At 43.6% G+C, this 17,578-nt stretch overlaps 1 protein-coding gene across 1 annotated transcript in view; it reads right to left on the bottom strand.

Moving 5' to 3' along the window:
* The window catches only part of BFSP2 (beaded filament structural protein 2), a 53,284-nt gene that overhangs the window by 11,558 nt on the left and 24,148 nt on the right, over nt 1–17,578 (bottom strand). The window contains exons 3-5 of the mRNA XM_066585074.1: nt 12,280–12,436; nt 3,722–3,883; nt 1,270–1,398 (exon numbers count right to left, since the gene is read on the bottom strand). Coding sequence (XP_066441171.1) covers nt 1,270–1,398; nt 3,722–3,883; nt 12,280–12,436 — 448 coding nt within the window. The remainder of the gene's footprint in view (nt 1–1,269; nt 1,399–3,721; nt 3,884–12,279; nt 12,437–17,578) is intronic.

The raw sequence follows: 17,578 nt of genomic DNA, 5'->3' as shown, positions 1-17,578 counted from the left end.
TTTTCAATGGCAGCGGTTACATGCACGAATTTTACATGCGGAAAAATGCCTGTGGCGAAAATTATAGGATACCGGTTCTCAAAACACAGGTAACTGTGGCAGCTGGTGGGTTTTGTATGTGAAACCCCTGGATGCTGTCACATCCAGGGGTTTCACCTTGCGCTCAATGGGGCAGGCAGCAGCAGCGCCGACCCCATTGAGAACAGATAGTGTAGATCGCATTCCTCTGCCACAGCTGTCACAGCCGTGGTAGAGGAGAGCGATGTTCTACAATTGAATTCAATGGAGCCGGCAATACAGCTGGCTCCATTGAAAGCAATGGGCTGCCCGCAAGCCCTGCAGTGATTTTCGGGGAAGGCCTTAAAATAGAGCTGCCTTCATGAATTCATGAATGGGTGAGTGCTGCCTCTGATTGGCTGAGCGCAGGGACCAATCACAGGCAGCTCTCAGTTGTCATTCAATAGCTGAGAGCTGCCTCTGATTGGTCACAGTGCTCAGCCAATTAGAGCCAGCCCTTTCAGCAGAGGGGGATTTTAATGGAGCTGGCTGTATTGCCGACTCCATTGAATTCAATGGGAGAACATTAGGATCCTTTGCTACAGCTGTGACAGCTGTGGCAGAGGTTTTTTTCATCTCCGCAGGAAGTCCCAATCCTCTGTCACAGCTGTCACAGTTTTCAGTGACAAAGGGACTCCCGCAGAGATGAAGAAATTCTCTGTCACAGCTGTAGCAGAGGATCGCAATGTTCTCTGTATGTCAATGGGGCCGCCGCTGCTGCCGCCAGCCCCATTGACCGCAGGTGAAACACCTGGATGTGACAGCATCAAGGGGTTTCACATCGAAGGAATCCCCTTCTGCAGCTGTCACAGCCGCAGCAGGGTATAGCGGGCAGTGCATTTTTTGAGCGGAAAAACGCTGCTAGGTGCGATTTTTGCTGCGTGCCGCCCGCTTCGCTCACGGAAATTTTTGAACACATCGGTTATGCGCACAAAAATTTGCACATCAAAACGCCCGTGTGACTGAGCCCTGATAGAGCCTTACTGTACTCTATGGGTGCGTACAAAATGCTGTAACATCGCTATGCGACAGATCGGGGAAATTTCAGAAGAAAATGTAAAAATTCAAAAGAATGGAGTTCATATTTGCGCGAGCTTGTGAATCCTGTAACGCACAAAACTCACGCTCATGCGTATGTAGCCTCAGAGAACCGTATGATAATTCCATAGCTGACCTTCCATGGACCATTGTATGGGTGAGCAGTGAACCTACCAGTGTCCTTAGAGATTCAGTCTCGGCCTGCAGGCTCTGGATTTTGCAGGCTGTATCATGGAACTCGTCTCTCAGAGTCTCCACAACCTCCTCCTCTTGGCTCTGTAATGCTGGCAGCACGGCTGATTGCTGTTTGCAGGGAGTAGAAAGAAAAAACAAAGTTTAAAGCGGTTAATCAAAAGTTTCCACACTGCAGTTCTGCGATTCAGATATTCTAAGGGGGTCCAGACGGGCGGATTCACCACGGAATTCCATATGGACCCTCTGCACGGAAATTCCGCAGCATTTACAGTAGCGGTAAAGTGGATAAGAGTTTGAAAATCTCGTCCAGAAGCTGCAGAAATAATCCGTACAAAAAAACTGCGGGAATCGACATGTTGCGGAATTTAATTCTGCAACATGTCAATTTTATCGTCATCTCCGCTATGGAATTCACCTCTTCTCAATGAGGGGGTGACTTACACACAGAAATATGTGATACGGACGTATTTGTGTGCGTATTTTCACTCGCAATATTTGCATGCGCACTATGCAGAGAGTAGAACCCACTGATGTCATCAGGTTCATTCTCATTTCCTTTTCTTGCACACGAAATTCTCGTGGGCGCAAAAAAGTAGGACCTGCTCTATTTTGTGTGTATTTGCGCCCAAAACATATTGTTAGAAGTCTATAGGAGGTGCGCAATGCGAACACAAATACGCAACACACTGCGTGATTCCATAAAAAAAAAACACATCTGGATCTCATTAGACTAAATAGCCATTTTAATCAGCGCAACTTTGTAGTGACACAAAATATTTTCTTGCGGCGATATCGCTGTCGCCCGTGTAAAAGAGGCCTTAGTTTAATGAGTTCAAGATGTGTTCTTTTCCTCCGCATGTGAACAAACCCATCGAAATCAATGCGATCTGCTTTCTGCATATTGCACACCCAAAAGTTTCAGGAGCAAATGCAAGTGTAAGTTTGGTCATGTGAATCCAGCATAAGGTAATTTCACACAGGTGAGTGCGATATTGGGCTATGAAACTCGGACCGATATTGTGCTCATCAACAAGTTTTGTACCAAAACCGCCTCACACCACTTCGGGGAAGTAGCGATCTTGTGTGATCGTGGAGCGTCTCCCATTGTTTTCAATGGTAAACCTCCCATCGCCTGCACCTGGCACGTTGAGCAATGCTGCCAACAGCCGCATTTACAACAATGGCCGATGCAGCAAAAAAAAATCGCTCATGTCTTTGACCCCACCCAAAAGATTGGGGTTCATATTCGTGCGTCTCGCTAAACACAAATCTCACACAAGAATTTCGGCCGTGTGGAACCGACCTAAGGCAGGATTCACATGAACATTTTTTGTGCTTATTTATGCACAAAAAATTTGTGCGCACAGTACGCAGAAAATAGATTCCATTGATTTCAATGGGTTCGTTTACATGCGAGTATTTGGCATGCGCAATTCTGTCATGCAAAAAAAAACTGCAGCAATTTTCCTGCGCATGTGCGCAATGAAAGGGCGCATTTTGAGTTCATTAAACTAAGGCATCCTGCACACAATGGGGTTATATCTGGCATGCGGGATCCACAGCGGGATCCGCCCTGTGCCGACTGGTGACCCCACTTACCTGTTTGGATTTTTTTTTATCTGTACTGTGGAAGTTTCAGCCGTTGCGCCGGCACGCATGCGCAGTACAGATTATGCTGCGATGACGCGGATCCCGCAACATTTCTGCCATGGTGACTGCGGAAGGGCTGTGGAATGAACGGCTTCCATTGACTTCACTGAACGTCGTCCAGGTGGAAACAGCACAGAATTTTTTTTTTGCGCATACAATTCCGCAGGACTTGCATGTGCAAAAAAATGCTTTTGTGCATGCAAATATGCAACGTCGGCCACAGCGCATATGTGCATGCAAATACGCATTGGCTGATGTGAATCCAGCCTGTCATTGAGATCAGGTTCCTTTTTGCTCCATAGGAGGTTACTGTCCACCTTAAGGTTGCAGGTCGCATGTCAGGTTCCCTTTAACTCTAAGGACCTGTTAACATTAATAGGTGACCATGCAGTAACAGTCATTAACTCTTGACATGACTTACAGAACTACGTCAGTCTACTACTAAAAAAGTTGTTGCATCCTGAATAGCTGACAAGTTAGATGACGCTGGAAAATAAATTCCACCTCATCATCATCACATTATCATTTTCCAAGCTTTATGTGATTGTGAAATTCATTTTCAAAGCCCTAGAGATGAAATGCCTAAGATTATTTCTTAGAACACTACCCACATTACACCCACATGCAGTATTTCATTTGACTTTTAATTTCCCTTAACGGTATCATTCCACCAACGTGAACCAGACAACTAATATTTGTGACATTCCTGCCAGGAGGACAGTTTCCACTGTGGTGACTATGTAATATACAGTATGAAACACATTGCATTAGGCTCACTTACTTTAGCTTGAAGAAGGGCACCAGATTCAGCTCTGTTCTTCTCAATGTCTTTCTCCCAGTGAATTCTGATGGTTTCCAATATATCATCAAGGCCGGTGCCGATTGGAGTATCGACTTCTTCCAGTTGGGATCCAGCTAGTTGCTTGTATAGCATCTTCACATCCTGAAAGGATACTTGATCATTTTAGACCATTGCAAATAACATACTAAATTGTTACCAAGTTTTACATTTTCACGTGAACATGTATTCCTTGACTTGTGGAATCCGGGGGATGGAGGGAATTAATGGGAAACTGATCAAATTTGCCAACGACACAATGCTAGGAGAGATAGCTAACACTAGGGAAGAGAGAGAGAGGATTCAAAGAGATCTAGAAAAGCTTGAACAGTGGGCGGCGACTAACAGAATGGTATTTAACAAGGAGAAATGCAAAGTCCTACATGTGAGCAAGAAAAATAAAAAAAGCAGATACTGAATGAGAGGAATTGAGCTAAGCAGCAGCACATGTGAAAAAGCCTTGTATATACTAATAGATTACAGACTGAACATGAGTAAACAGTGTGATGCAGCAGCCAAAAAGGCAAACACAATTCTGGGATGTATTAAGAGAAGCATAGAGTCTAGATCACGTGAGCGAATTTTCCCCCTCTCCTTTTTCTGTACTTTGGAAGTGCCGGCCGACTATCCTTACGTTAGATCATCAATAGTAGATTGGCGGGGTTCCGGCTTAGAATTGTAGGCCAAGTTCCCATAGCTTTCCATAGAAACTTGGTCTGCAGTATCAAGCTGAGCCACTACAGTGGAAACAGCTGTCTGCTTTCTGCACAAAATCAGCTCAGTGCACAAGCACACGGGCCCAGGACCCCTAGTGATAGACCCCCCTGATTTACTACTGATGACCTATCCTAAGGTAAGGTCATCAAGCACTAGACAAGCGATTAATGACCAGCCATACTTATTTTTACGGCAGTCACTAAGGGGCCTTAGGCTGCGCTGCCATAAACACATGGCAACCAAGTCTGATGCCGGTATGGGAGTCTCTTGTTGGAAGAGCCTGGGCTTTACTGTCTACTGACAGTGAGACTCCTGTTCTGATCGCCGGGAGTGGAGAAACTCTTATTTCAGCTATTTAACCCCTTCAATGCTGGATCAATACCAATTGCAGAGTGCTAGCGGTTTACAAGGTAAAAGGACTGCCCCTGTCACCCATCGGCATTCTGAAGCCTAATCAAGGCCTCTGGCTCTGCCATGCAAGCGAGCCTATTAGACTTCGCCTCCAGAAGGTCTAATAGGAGAGCTATCAAAAGTATACTACACTGCATTACATGAGTAGTATAGCGTAGTATACTAGTGATCAAATGATCGCATCACGTTTCCTTGAGAGACTAAATAAATGTGTAAAAAAAATGTTATAAGTTAAAACATAAATTCCATAAATTCTACTTTCTGCTCTTTGCCGGTTAATTTACCTTTGTAGGTGAAACAGTGGTAAACTGGAGTAAAGTGGATACTGATCTGTTTCCAGCCTGTGCACATTAACTTCAATGGAAAGACTAGGGTGGGACTGGCTGATCATCTGAGATGTATGAGGCTTCCCATCTCTTCCCCACCAACAGATGTTGGGGGAGCTAGGGATCCTGAGGTTGTATTTGAGTTGACAGTTCCTTCTATAAAGTACCTACGGTAGCAGTGGCTTTCTCCCCTCCATACATTCACAACGCATGAACGTGTAGCCATGCATCCATGTGTATAGGGGTGTCGGATGAGATAGCTGTCGTTGAATGATCCGACAACTAATGGCCATGTGAGATCCTCTCCAGAGAGAATCTTAATTTATCCTTTGCTGATAGGTCCCTTTTCTTGATATACATACACAACAATTTGATATGACTCAACATTTCTCTTGCATTGCTTATATAAGAAATTCTTGAAAAGTTATCATGATTATCATAACCAATAGAAAATATTCCAATACCTTGTAGCAATAACTGCAAAAAATCCAGCAGCAGAATACAAAAGACTTTATTGGAAAAATGTATTAAAACATGTACATCACAAGCCCCCACCGCTGAACTTCCCAACGCATTTCTGACTACATGTCCTTAATCATTGCTACTCCATCAATGACCTGTGGAGTCAAAAAAGAAGCACCCTCCCACCATCACGTGCAACATAAAAACCAACCACAACATCCAACAAAAAGTAGACCACTGGGCTATCTACAGTCTATTTCACCTCGCCATTTAATAAAACCTTCCTATGGTCACCGCCTCGAAATGTAAACCCTCTGTTTTATCCTGATGCACCTCATGAGAATGTTGTCATACCGCTGATGTGTATGTATTGTCTGTATGGGGTATATCAGATAAATGGTGTGTAAGACGCACTTTCAGTGGTCCCGTGGTGCAGTCCACATACTGAAGATAACAAAGAGAACAGAATAGAACAGATAAATCATATATACCACCAATGATGTGTTAGAATTTACGTAACCTCGTATTCTATATTCCTTTGATGTGCTACATGGAACAAACTTCTTGTGTGGATCTGCAAACTTACAAGCTTTACACACTGTGTCCGCAACGGTAAAAACCTTGTTGCCGATAACCAGTTTCTATTAGATGACCTGACGCTGGTTATTGGACTGGGATCTCTTCTGACCCCATATTTGACATTACCCTGCAATTACCATGTAATGCTCTACCATCCCGAAGCATATGCATGTGCTTTTTCATGATGTTGGCTACTTCTTTATACTGTCTACTATATGGGGGGAAAAAATCAACATTCCTTCTTCTTTCCTATATTTTTTCAGTTTTCAATAAGTTCACCCTTCTCATGGAAGAAACTATAGATTCTACTCTATTCAACGGCCAATTAGGATAACCTCTCGTCTGTAATTTCTTTCTAATCATCTTAGCCTGAATGATATATTCATCTTCTTTAGAGCAATTCCATTTCATTCTTATATTTTCTCAAACTGGGATGTTTTAATTGACATCCGGCTGATGGCATGAATTTGCCATCCATATAGAATTTACTGGTAATGGTTTCATATACAAGTAGATGTCAACTCTGAAGTCAAGGGAGGAGCCCTCTATAATGATATCTGAAAAACTGACTTCATTCTTATGCAAATTGTAATTATATGTTAAATTAAACTAATTACCACTAATATACATCATGAATAGAGATGAGCGAGCGTACTCGGAAAAGCACTACTCGCTCGAGTAATGTGCTTTATCCGAGTATCGCTGTGCTCGGGGCTAAAGATTCGGGTGCCGCTGCGGCTGACAGGTGAGTCGCAGCGGGGAGCAGGGGAGAGCGGGCGGGAGAGAGGGAGAGAAAGATCTTACCTCCGTCCCTCCCCGCTCTCCCCTGCAGCTCCCCGCTCCGTGCCGGCACCCGAATCTTCAGACCCGGGCACAGCGATACTCGGATAAAGCAAATTACTCGAGCGAGTAGTGCTTTTCCGAGTACGCTCGCTCATCTCTAATCATGAACTGTTTTGCTTGATATCCCATCCCATCCCATCCAAGGAGCAAGTCGTCTATATAACAGCCATAACACCAATTTTTTGAACATCTAAAAAACTTGTATGTATAATATATCCATACATATAAACCCCACCGTCAACACACCTGTCCAACATGCACAATGCTTGAGAAGCCTAGAGGATTGTACTGACAGATTGAACATGATGGCTGCTGTGGTTTGAGACCAATGTGAAGGTGCGGCACTGGTGCCTAATGGTTTGAAAAGCGAGATGTTTCCTTTGGAAAAGCTACTTACTAAGGAAATGAGGATTTGATGGGACTCTTCCATGCTGCATACATACCAGGACTAGAAAAGGATTCTATGAAGTTTGAGGATTCAAAAAATTCCGACCTCCATTTATTCGAGACAGTTTATGATGGAATGGAATAACATCTTGACAGATGGCTGACTACAATTGGTAAACCTTATTACTAGAGTTGAGCGAACATTCTCCGCTGAGCTTGATGCTCGTTCGAGTATTAGCGTACTCGATGGTGCTCGTTACTCGAACGAGCATCAAGCCGTGTTCGACCCCGCCCCAGTTTTTGGCTCCTCCCTGCTGTGATGTGCCTGTTTTGGCCCCTCCCCGCCGCGACGCAGCGCGCGTCAATGGCACATTTTTTGTCTGGCAGGAAGGGGAGAGAGAGAGAGAGAGAGAGACGAACCTAGAAAAAAAAAAGCTCGGCACCCGGCGTCCCACATAGAAAAATGCTCGAGTCTCCCATTGTAGTCAATGGGGTTCATTACTCGAGCAGAGCTCTCGAATTTTACGAAAAGCTCGACTCGAATAACGCGGACCCGAGCATTTGGGTGCTCGCTCATCTCCACTTATTACCAAATGTTAAGTGATTGCACTAGATGAAATTAAGCTTCAGATTAAAGAAGTACAAGATGATCTTCATTCTTCATGCACACGTTAATGATAATATTTTTGGAGAGGCTAGAATTAAACAGAGTTTGTCTAAAATGGAATAGTTTCTACTAAAAAGAAAAAAAAATCAAAGAGATTTTCAAGATTACGCCAATGATTCTTTTTATGATTGGGAGAGATTGAGCAGGACAACTACGGGAACGCGACCTGTATATTGAGAAGTCGCAATAATGTGAAGAAGCGGCAGAGTGTAGGAGTGTAGAAGTACGTTTCACTGATACAGATGTGTCTACTGATACTACTGCCACTTTGGATGACAATCCTGATACTTCAACCTCTTCGCTTAATTCAGTTACAAGATTTCTTACGGGAAGGAATGCTTCTATTGAATGTGTAATGGAAAATGATGTAGGAGAGGGAGGAGAACACAAGAGACAAAAGAAAGATATAATGAGTAATACGGATTAGGAAGATGGGATGGACTTGATGATTACCTTACTCAGCTATGTGGTCTCTGAGGAACGAATATCAATTTTAACTAAAGACTAGTGATGAGCGAGCATACTCGCTAAGGGCAATTACTTGAGCGAGTATTGTCCTTAGCGAGTGCCTGCCCGCTTGTAAGAAAAGATTCGGGTGCCGGCGCGGGTAAGTGATGAGTTGTGGGAGTGAGGAGAGGGGAGCGGGGGAGGGGGGGGGAGGGAGAGAGAGATCTCCCCTCCGTTCCCCTCTGCTCTCCCCTGCCGCTCCCCGCCCCCCACCGGCACCCGAATCTTTTCTTCCGAGCGGGCAGGTACTTGCTAAGGACAATGCTTGCTCGAGTAATTGTCCTTAGCGAGTATGCTCGCTCATCTCTACCAAAGAGCTAAAGTTTGCACCAACTTGTGATTTCCATATTTTTGATACCACCGTGGATATCAATAAATTTGCACATTTAATATGGGGATATGCCATTTAAAAAAAAAAATAAAAATCAGATGTATTGGAGAATACAGGAAATAATGTGTCACTGGGTATATGGCAAGGGGAAGATTAAGACATGATAATTCGAACTTTTCAGAAACAATGTCATATTTTGGATTTGAAGATCTTTCAGTCACAATCATTGACCAAGGACCTCAATATTATCAATCTTTCTGCATGATTAATAGGGCATTTTATACCCTTCAGTCAAAACCATCTATCTTGGATAATTTCCAAGAAGCAGTGGAAAAGAATAATAAAATAATAGATGCTAAAATGACATCATAGCCTTCAGCATGCCGACGGACGGGAATATATTCCATCTAATCTATCAAGGTAAGAAAGAAAAGCTTTAGGTGAACTCAGGGCAAATGAGGATTTATTGATTCGGGTGGCTGATAAAGGGGGAGCAGTTGTCTCGATAAGTGCGGACCTTTACCATAAATTGAATATGGAAATGCTCAGCAATACCCATATTTAAGAAATATTGGATTGTACCCCTATGGTCATTTTTAAGCATAAATTGAGGTTATTGTTAATTGAAGGTCTGACATTTGCCATCTCTAGTTTTTGACTTACCGAACTATATATGACATTTGAAGTATGTTGCCGTGGTTTTCAATGAATTTGAGTGGAAAGAGAACTACACCTGGATATCTTGTGGTGTAATAGCATTATACCCATCAATACCAAGTGATAAAGATATTATTGCATTAGAGAGATGGTATAGTGAATATATCCCTGAGATCAGTGAATTTTTGTTAATGGCAGTGCAGTTCTTGCTCAAGCACTATTTTTTTTATGCTTAATGGCACTTATTTCCATCAGAAACCGGGTGTGCGAATGGGGGAGAAGTTCTCGCCCTCTTTGTCAAACCTGTACATGGGGTTGTGGGAGGAGTCCTATATATACCTGGACCATGACTTTTCATCCCACATTAAGTGGCATGGTCATTTTATAGGCGACCTGCTCCTGAGGTGGGATGGTACAGCATATCATGCAGAAGAGTTCATGAATTATATTAGTGGTAATCAGTTTAATTTAACATTTACTTACAAGATACATAAGAATAAAATACATTTTTTGGATATCACCTTAGTGGGCTCTTCCCTTGACTTCAGAGTTGACATCTACTCGTAGACGAAACCATTGGCAGAAAATTCTATATTGATGGCAAATTCATGCCATCAGCTGAATGTCAATTAAAACATCCCAGTTGGAGAAAATATAAGAATGAAACAGAATTGCTCTAAAGAGGATGAATATATCATTCAGGCTAAGAAGATGAGAAATAATTTACAGAAGAGAGGTTATACTAATTGGTAGAAAATATAGTTTCGTCCATGAGAAGGGTGAATTTACTGAACACTAAAACAATGGAAAAACAACCTTTTTTCTTCTTTCCTAACATATAGTAGCCAGTATAAAGAAATAGCCAATATCATGAAAACGCACATGCTTCAGAGTGATAGAGCGTTACATGGGGTTTGTAGGGTAATGTAACATATGGGGCCATTGCGGACATTCAGTGTGTAAAGCTTGTAAGTTCTCAGGAGATGCATCAGGATATAACAGAGGGTTTTACATTTCGAGGTCTAGAATGGGTTCAGCGACCTACAAGAGGCGGTGACATGGGAAGGTTTTATTACATGCAGAAGTGAAAGGGATCTTTAAACTGGATTGTAGATATCCACGTGGTGTAACCAGGAGATATGATATTAGTTTACATTATTGAGTTGTAGCTTTTTCCATAGGTTATTGAACATACTTTTTGCTGGATTTTGTGATTGGTTTTAACGTTGCATGTGATGGAGGAGTTTTTTTTCTTAGATTCTAAACTTCACTGATGGAATAGCCATGATTAGGGTAGCTTAGGCCCAATGTCTACGGGCGGATTTGAATTACGGAATCTGTGCGGGGCACACGCGTGGTAGATCCGCAGTTCAAGCCCCCATATGGACGCATGGGTGTCCACACTTGAATTTACACATGCAGATTTGTTTTCTGAATTCTGCATGCAGAAAACAAATTGCAGCATGCTCCATTTTAGTGCAGATTTCGTGTGGATGACTTTCACTGAAGTCAATGGAAGCCTTCCGATCCGAGCCATGGATTCCACGCCAAAACAGGAGTTAAAAAACAAAAATTGTTCTAGGCATGTGCGCCGGCTGGCACTTCCGCACACATCCACAGTACAGAAAAAAGAAGACCCAGACAGGTATGCAGGGTCCTCGGCCGCGGGTAGGGTCGGATTCCACTGTCGGCTCCCGCATGTGGAATCCAATCCGCCCCGATGGATGAGGCCTTAGTCACAACTGCATAGGATTCTGATGTATGTGTTTTGATACATTTTTTTCCAATAAAGTCCTTTTATTTTGACGGATACCTGGAGCTGGACTCTTTGCAGTTATTGCTACAATGTATTGCAATTGGAACTTCCAGCGCTCTTAGGTTGCACCCCAGCACAGAAAATCCATGTCCCTTCAGGTGAGCTGACCAATCTTTTTTGTATGAACAATTGAATATATTTGTCACGGTGCACCACGACTCACCTCATGGCCACGGTCAGACGCCGCCATTCTTTGTGTCCTGCATGCTTTGTTTTGCCCACCCCACATCACACTTCCTCTGCTTCATCCTGACTCTGGCTGTCTGCCCATAGGGCATGCATGCGTTTCCACGCCTGTTCTTAAAGGACTAGTGCATTTGCCTTAAACATGTCCCCCACCAGCACTTTCTGCTATATTAGGCATCCACCCCTATGGTCTCCTACTGACATTTGTGACCAATTCCCTGTTTGCATTTATTCTGGTTCTAACCCTTAACTCATTGACTATTCTGACTTCTGTGCTCCCTGATCTCGGCTTCCTGCTGTACTCTTGCTCAAACCTTCTGGTACTGCACCTCAGCCCGGTGTCAGCAGCCCCACTACCGGGACTATCCGTGCAAGTTATGGCTTGGGAACTCGGCGGCAAAGACCATATCCCGATTGGAGCGTCAGGGGTGAAAACCGTGCTTCTCCAGGTGCTGCCTCTATAGATAGCCCAAAGTCAAACTGCTGGCATGCAAGATGGATCCACATTTGCCTGCCTGACAATATAGATATTCATTGAGAAACCATTGTGCGCTCTCATACGCTACTCATTGAAGTCATTTCTTGATCTAAGGTTAAGACCGTTATTTTTACCTCCTCGTGATTTTTGGACAGTAAGGCGAGCTCCTCCTTCATGCTTTCTATCTGACTTTCCAAATCCATCTTTGTCAAGTTTGCATCATCAATCACTTTGTACAGCGAACGTATCTCCTCCTCCACGGCTTTTCTAAAAGGCTGTTCATTCTCATATCTGCAAATTAATGAGAATTCTTATGTCAGAAAAGCAAAATTTCATTTAGTATGTGGGAAAAGGTCACATTTAGTTTGTGAATAAAAACAAAATCTTCCTGATTGTGGGGGGGAATCCCATCATGTAGGCGGGGGCACATGTTGAATTAGCGGTACAGTCACTTTAATTTGGCACACAGTTGCAACACAGTTTGAATACTTTTGCAATGCTGGCCTCGCAGAATCAAGTATTAGCCTCTTGAAATATTCACAGTCTCTTTATATAGTTACAGTCTCTTTATATATTCACGGTCTCTTTATATATTCACGGTCTCTTTATATAGTTACAGTCTCTTTATATATTCACGGTCTCTTTATATATTCACGGTCTCTTTATATATGCACGATCTCTTTATATACTTACAGTCTCTTTATATATTCACGATCTCTTATATAGTTACAGTCTCTTTATATATTCACGATCTCTTTATATAGTTACAGTCTCTTTATATATTCACGATCTCTTTATATACTTACAGTCTCTTTATATATTCACGATCTCTTATATAGTTACAGTCTCTTTATATATTCACGATCTCTTTATATAGTTACAGTCTCTTTATATATTCACGGTCTCTTTATATAGTTACAGTCTCTTTATATATTCACGATCTCTTTATATAGTTACAGTCTCTTTATATATTCAAGGTCTCTTTATATAGTTACAGTCTCTAAGTTACTCAGTGAGCCTGGTGAAACAATTTGGACACTCTCAACAATTTACAATGGTATGTACTTACAGTCTTTTAATAGCAATCTTTTAGCAATACAGCAGGTTCCTGGCTGGACCTGTTGGAGCCAGAATGGCCTGAATAACCAGGCACTCTAAGGCTACAGGGCTTTTCTCACAGCACACACTCAAGCTGCACCAATTCTCCTCCACAGCAGACTGCCAGGGCTTCCCTCTTTTGCATTGAGTTATTCACATGAATGATTTTTCCCCTCACAGGGATGCTGCGAGGTTGAAAATCGCCGCATGTCCTATTTCTTCGTGTTGCCTCGGAACGCCTCGTCTATCATTTGTAATGGAACTTTAAAAGACATTTCATGCACTCATATGCCGTGCGATGTGGTGTTTACCATTGGAAACACTGAGAAACACTTTTGCCCATGTGAATGTAGCCTTAGGCTGGCTTCACATGGGCATATGTGGAATAGCACATGGGTCCACGCAACATATTTGCGCTATGAATGAGGCTTTTTTGCTCGCGCATTTTTCCGTACTTTTTGCGCACACAGGACATGTTTTTTTTTTGTCACAGGACACTACCATTCAAAAAGGGTCCAGATGTGATCTCTTCCCCACAGTTTTGTGCTGTATTTTGCGCATCCCGTTGCATATTGCGAGTTTTACGCATCCCCTCCATGGACTTCTATGGGACCCTTGAACACATAAATGTGCATAAAATAGAGGAAACTGGAATGAACCTATTGAAATCAATGAGTTCTATTCTCTGCGCATTATGCGTGCATATTTTCTGTGCACAAATATGTGTCCAAATACGCCCGTATGAAGACACCCTAAAAATCCGTTGCATTCATTTAGGATGAATGCACTCGGGCGAATTTGAATTGTGGAATCTGGAGCGGGCGACCGCCTCCGGATTCCGCAGCAAATACTGCCCATAGCAAGCAATGCAAAAGTGATTCTTCATGCACATGAGTGGAAACCAATTGTGGTTTCTGCTTGCCGATGAAAAATCACAAAATTCTTTATTTTCCTGTGGCGTCCACACGGACGGCTTCCATTGAAGTCAATGGAAGCTGTACGACACGCGGCCCGTCCGCATTTGACATTGCGGACAGGTCGCGGATTCCGCGGTAAAAGCAGGAGTTTTAAAAAGAAAACCTGTACTGCACATGTGTGCCGGTGAGCCGTGCGGCCATCCGCAGTACAGAGAAGCAGGAAGAAGACAGGTCCACGTGGACGCTGGCGCAGAAGATGACAGGTACGCAGGGTCACTCGCCGTGATCAGGGACGGATTCCAAGCTGGATTCCACAGCGGAATCTGGACCTACTGTGTGCATTCGGCTTTAAATGCGTTTGTTCATACAGCAGGGGCAGGGATTTCTGCAGCACCTATTGCGAGTGCATTTGGTAGGGTAGTAAATAAGGCCGGCTTCACACGACCGCATGCGTTTTTACGTACGCCCGTACCCACTGTATTAATGAAGATCTGACGTGATGGAGTCCCGATCTTTATTCGTGTATTTCAAGCCATTCCCACGGGACGCTGCTGCGTAAATCTAAAACAACATGCTAAAGCGATGGCGAGCAACAACTAGAAGAAATGACAATCAATGCCTAATTACGGACAGCTGTCTTCTTTTTCCAGCGTTGTCCGCGAATCACTCCCTGTCTCTCCCTTTTTTCCAGCTGTCATAGAAGTCTATGGGCACTTGCTGCATACCACAGCAAAAGACATATCTTTTCAGATGCCGCATAACAAAGGCGACCGAAAACATTCGGCAGGTCCTAGTTTTTTCTCGTGCGATTACTTTTTGCTGAAAAAAATCGTTTGTCTGAATGGAACGATTAAAATCCAATGCTTCGCATATTGCGTTTCATGTGCGACTTTTTTTTACGCGCCGAAATACCTGCATGCATACGGTCGTCTGAATAAGCCCTAAGGCTGGTTTCACATGGGTGCATGCGCATTTGCACGTGTGTGAGCACCGCTTCTTCGTGTAATGAACGTTCCTCTTTTGGGCGCACCCTGGAGTATTGTACTATAGTTTTTGCGCTGTCAAGGCAGGTCCATTTGTTTGCGTGAAAAAAAAAAAGCACTGATGCTCCCAGCCATCAAGATAGCTAATTAGTCTAATGAATTTCAAATGTGTTCATTTTCTGTGCAATCAATATATAGAAAATTAACGGTAACATTTGAAAAGGCCAGCGAATGTAAAATATGCGCATGTTTACAGGCGACAAATGCCACTCACGAATGTACACTCTCCCGAAGATGTTATCATGAAGAATTTCACTATAGAGCCAAAAATATAGGGAGCTGCTGACTGCAACACCCCCCATACACAAGGATTGGATTCAGTATGTAATGTAACACGCCACCACCCCGAAACCACCCCCAAACACCCCGAAACCACCCCCCAAACACCTCGAAACCACCCCCCAAACATCCACATAGTTCTACATGCAAACTGCACATATTCATATTTGTTATAGGAATAAAACTATATATACGCACCTATATGTATATTTATGTATTTCTTTACTTTTTGTACATTTTCATACCACTAAAAAACCTAAAAGTTAAGTCCTTCACAGATTTGTTTGGATAAACTCGGACTCTAAATTACCTGCTGATTTCCTGCTGCGAATTCCTGGCGCGTTAACAGAAAAATGTCCTTGTTTTGCAGCACAAGGAGGCTCAGATTCAACATACTGATCTTCTGTTCTGTTCCCATGAGCGTCAGCCGACTATTGATAGCGGTATTATTTATATAGATTCACAGATGAATATATTCAGGAGTAAATATATGAGAGCTTCATGGCCGCTTCATATTTGCGCACGGTTTTGCATGTCCAAAATTTGCTAACACAGCGCAGAGATTATAACCCATTGTTTGCAGTGGGTTCATTTATGATTTCACTTTTGTGCACACAAAAAAAACCACAACAGGCTGTATTTTTGTGCACACCCTATCACTGGGGACTAATGTGGCTGCATAGTCTTTTCAATCACAGGTGTCCCCCGCCATTGTGAACGGTCCCTGCCAGTGCAGAAAGTACACTAAAATGCACAAAAATTCATGCGATAGCATGAGCTTCACAGTGCAAAATGTCACACTACTGCAAGCGTTTTTGCACTTACGCTCATCTGAAGCTGCCCTAAGGGAGAATACCCGTTTTTTAATGCGATGTCAATGGGACTTTCTAAAGTAAAAACACATTGCAAGTTTGTGCTTTGCAATTTTTGTGTGATGCGTTTTTAACATTAGAAAGTCCCACTGACAATCCCGTCAAAAAACGCAGCGATATTGTGTGAAAAAAACGAGCAAGAAAAACGCAAGTGGGTATTCACCCTAAGGCCTCATGTCCACGGGGAAAATCAGGCCCGCTACGGATTCTCCATGTAGAATCCGTAGCGGGTCCCTCCTGCCCCGCGGACATGAGGCTAAAAATAAGAATTAACTCACCTCTCGCCCGCTCCGGATCTTCCGTTCGCCACGGCTTCATCTTCTCTCTGTCGCGGCCGGATCTTCTTTCTTCGGCCCGGCGGATGCGCAGGATGACGTCGGTGACGTGCCCCGCACATGCGCCGTCCCAAAGAAAAAAGATCCGGCCGCGACGGAGAGAAGATGGAGGCGCGGCGAAGGGAAGATCCGGAGCGGGTGAGTAAATTCCGATTTTTGTCTCCCGCAGATCCGGACGACTTCCATAGGCTTCAATAGAAGCCTGCGGGAGACCCGCACGAAAATGGAGCATGGTCCAGATATTTTCATGCTCCGTTTAAAAAAAAATCATTTTTATTGACCATCCGCAGGTATTTATCTCCCCGTGGGTGGTCAATGCATGCCAATGGGATGCGGATCCGCGGGCAGGAGAAGAGTTAAAATCCGCTGTGGATTTTAATTCTTCTTTTGCCCGTGGACATGAGGCCTTAGGGCTCCTTTCCAATGGCGAGGTAATCGCACGTTTTCAGTGCGATGCGACAGTGCGAGCTCTCGCAGGAAAGTCCCACACATGTTGTTCTATGACAACCTTTCCACTAGCGATGTCTAAGGGCAAGCTGCGATGTGAGGATTAAAAATCGCAGCAGGAGGATTGTTTCAGCGTTTTGCATTTTTCTGTCGCCCATACAGTGTAATGGCAAAACAGATTCTCGCATCACAACGCAAAAGCTTGCAATTTTGCAGCGTTGCAATGCGATTTTAACATTGCGATTTTCTCGCAGCGATAACGCTATCGCCAGTGGAAAGGAGGCCTGAGACTGCTTTGAAATCTGAGTTGGGGGTCCAATTTTTCTGCTCCATTTGGGGAGCAGGAAAGGGGAATTCCCCGGCTGAAGAGGTCCGTCTTATGACAGGACCGAACAGCGCCAAACGGACCCCATTTACTATAACTAGGGGCTATTTGGTTTCC

This window comes from Eleutherodactylus coqui, chromosome 12 (assembly GCF_035609145.1).
Source record: "Eleutherodactylus coqui strain aEleCoq1 chromosome 12, aEleCoq1.hap1, whole genome shotgun sequence".
Taxonomy (NCBI): domain Eukaryota; kingdom Metazoa; phylum Chordata; class Amphibia; order Anura; family Eleutherodactylidae; genus Eleutherodactylus; species Eleutherodactylus coqui.
This window is presented reverse-complemented; position numbering and strand designations above follow the sequence as displayed.